The sequence below is a fragment of the Anticarsia gemmatalis genome, chromosome 28, assembly GCF_050436995.1.
Source record: "Anticarsia gemmatalis isolate Benzon Research Colony breed Stoneville strain chromosome 28, ilAntGemm2 primary, whole genome shotgun sequence".
Lineage (NCBI taxonomy): Eukaryota > Metazoa > Arthropoda > Insecta > Lepidoptera > Erebidae > Anticarsia > Anticarsia gemmatalis.
In genome coordinates this window covers 6,400,001-6,402,074 of record NC_134772.1, presented here as the reverse complement: position 1 = coordinate 6,402,074, position 2,074 = coordinate 6,400,001, and the positions used below count along the sequence as shown (strand labels likewise).

At 54.1% G+C, this 2,074-nt stretch overlaps 1 protein-coding gene across 1 annotated transcript in view; it reads left to right on the top strand.

Moving 5' to 3' along the window:
* The first annotated feature begins 20 nt into the window (after window positions 1-20).
* LOC142984917 (uncharacterized) overlaps window positions 21-2,074 on the top strand; it is a 2,524-nt gene continuing 470 nt past the window's right edge. The window contains exon 1 of the mRNA XM_076132799.1: window positions 21-2,074. This exon is cut by the window's right edge and continues 470 nt beyond it. Within this exon, the coding sequence (XP_075988914.1) occupies window positions 218-1,675 (1,458 nt within the window). The 5' untranslated portion in view covers window positions 21-217 and the 3' untranslated portion in view covers window positions 1,676-2,074.

Here is a 2,074-nt window from a genome sequence, read left to right as displayed (position 1 = left end):
CACTCACACACATACACACACACACACATACGCGCACACACACACTCAAAACCAAACACGTACACACACAGAGACACACACCTACGCAAACTCACCTGAGCGACATCTCGCATCGGGAAACTTGACAGCTGCTGGACAGCAACACACGCGACCTGCAACAAAAGTCGTAAAACTTTGACTTTAGGTATAGCTGAGGTTTGCGTAAGTAGAGGGAAGGATGTTCGGACAATACTCCCTAGACAGGACGCCCGTAAAAAGGGTGTCGAAATCGAAGGCAGATCCCGGCTCCAACAGCCCGACAGACCGACCCGCGGGACAAAACGCGAGACGGAGTGTCGGCGAGCGGGAGCCTGCCAGGGTTACCAGCCCTACAAGAAGGCCCCCCCCTACTACAGTGACAACCCCGTCTCCCAAACACATGCCAACCTTGGCCACCATTACGGTGACCAAGAAGAAACGGGCTCCCATACGGTGCCTGGAAGGAGAGCTTCCTTCCAGGCTCCAAATTTCACCTACGAGCCCCCCAAAGAGCCGAAGAGAGGAAGCCAACTCTTGGTTCGCCAAGGGGCACAGGGCCCTCTCTGAGTCTCGCAACCTTAGGGGGGACATAAAGGAGACCCTAAAGGCGGCCCTCAGCCACCTAATGAGACTCTTTAAAGAGGCGGAAGCGGGGTCCTCTGTAGAAGGGGGGACAGAAAGAGAAGAAAGTGAGGGAACCGGGGTGACGGAGCAGATAGGGAAGGATAATCCCCCCCCTGCCTGCTCCGTCTCCCTGGAGAATGTCAGGGCCTTGATGGAAAGAGTGGAAGAAAATAATAGGATCTTGAAGGAAAATAGGGAACGCCTGGATCTACTGGTGGAGAGACCGCAGCTGAGCTACGCCAACGCTGTCCGAGCGGAAAGCAGTAAGGAGCCTGCGACTCTTCACTCAGTCATAGTCACATCAAAGAATGAAGAGGACACTGGAGAGGAAGTACTAGAGAAGGTAAGAAAGACGATTGATGCTAAGAATGGATGGGTGAAAGTTGAAAGAGTGCGGAAAGCTAGGGATAGGAAAATAGTACTAGGATGCAAGACGAAGGAAGAAAGGGAAAAAGTAATTAGCAAGCTTAAGGACAGCGGGGGTCAACTCGTCGCCGAGGAGGTCAAAAACAAGGACCCGCTCCTGGTCCTGAGGGACGTCCTGACCGTTCACAGCGATGTGGAGGTACTGGGCGCCCTTCGGAGCCAGAACGCGGGTGTTTTTGGCGCCCTCGCCGACGAGGAAGACAGGATGGAAGTCAAGTATAGGAGGAAAGCGCGGAACCCCCACAACGCGAACATCGTCTTGAGGGTGTCTCCGACGATATGGGCAAGGGCAGTGGCTGCAGGGAGACTGAAGGTCGACCTGCAGAACGTGCGAGTTGAGGACCAGTCGCCGCTGGTGCAGTGCACCCGGTGCCTCGCATATGGACACAGCAAGCGCCTCTGCAGGGAGCCGGCCGATCTCTGCAGCCACTGTGGAGGCCCTCACATGAGGGACAAGTGCGCAGACATGGCAGCGGGAGAACCACCAGCGTGTCGCAACTGCGCCCGGGCGGGCGCGGCCCACGTCCAGCACAACGCATTCAGTGCTGAATGCCCAGTGCGAAGGAAGTGGGACGCTCTGGCCCGAGCGTCGGTTGCCTACTGCTAAGGTGGAAAAGGGGACAAAAGGCAACATAACCACACCGGAGAGGAGAAACAAAAAGCAGACGAACACACGCACACACTACACTACAACACAAAACACATACACAAGCACACAAACCTACACGACCAACTTGATTGCAATGGCCCGCGCGGAGAGTGGCAGCTTTTCCAAAGGTTTAAGTGTCGTTAAACTAGAGGAAAAGAAAACGCACAACAAAAGGTCAGGTCAGTCAACGAGTTTCCACCGAGTGGCAGCAGTTTGTTCTCAGCCCATCCTGACAATGTACCCTGAAACAAAACCTGCTAAATCCGCTCACGTCATAAACTGGCCTAGACTGGCTGGGAACCAAACAACCGGCAAAAACTGTATAAAAATTGTAGCTATAACAATAATTGTATTGAA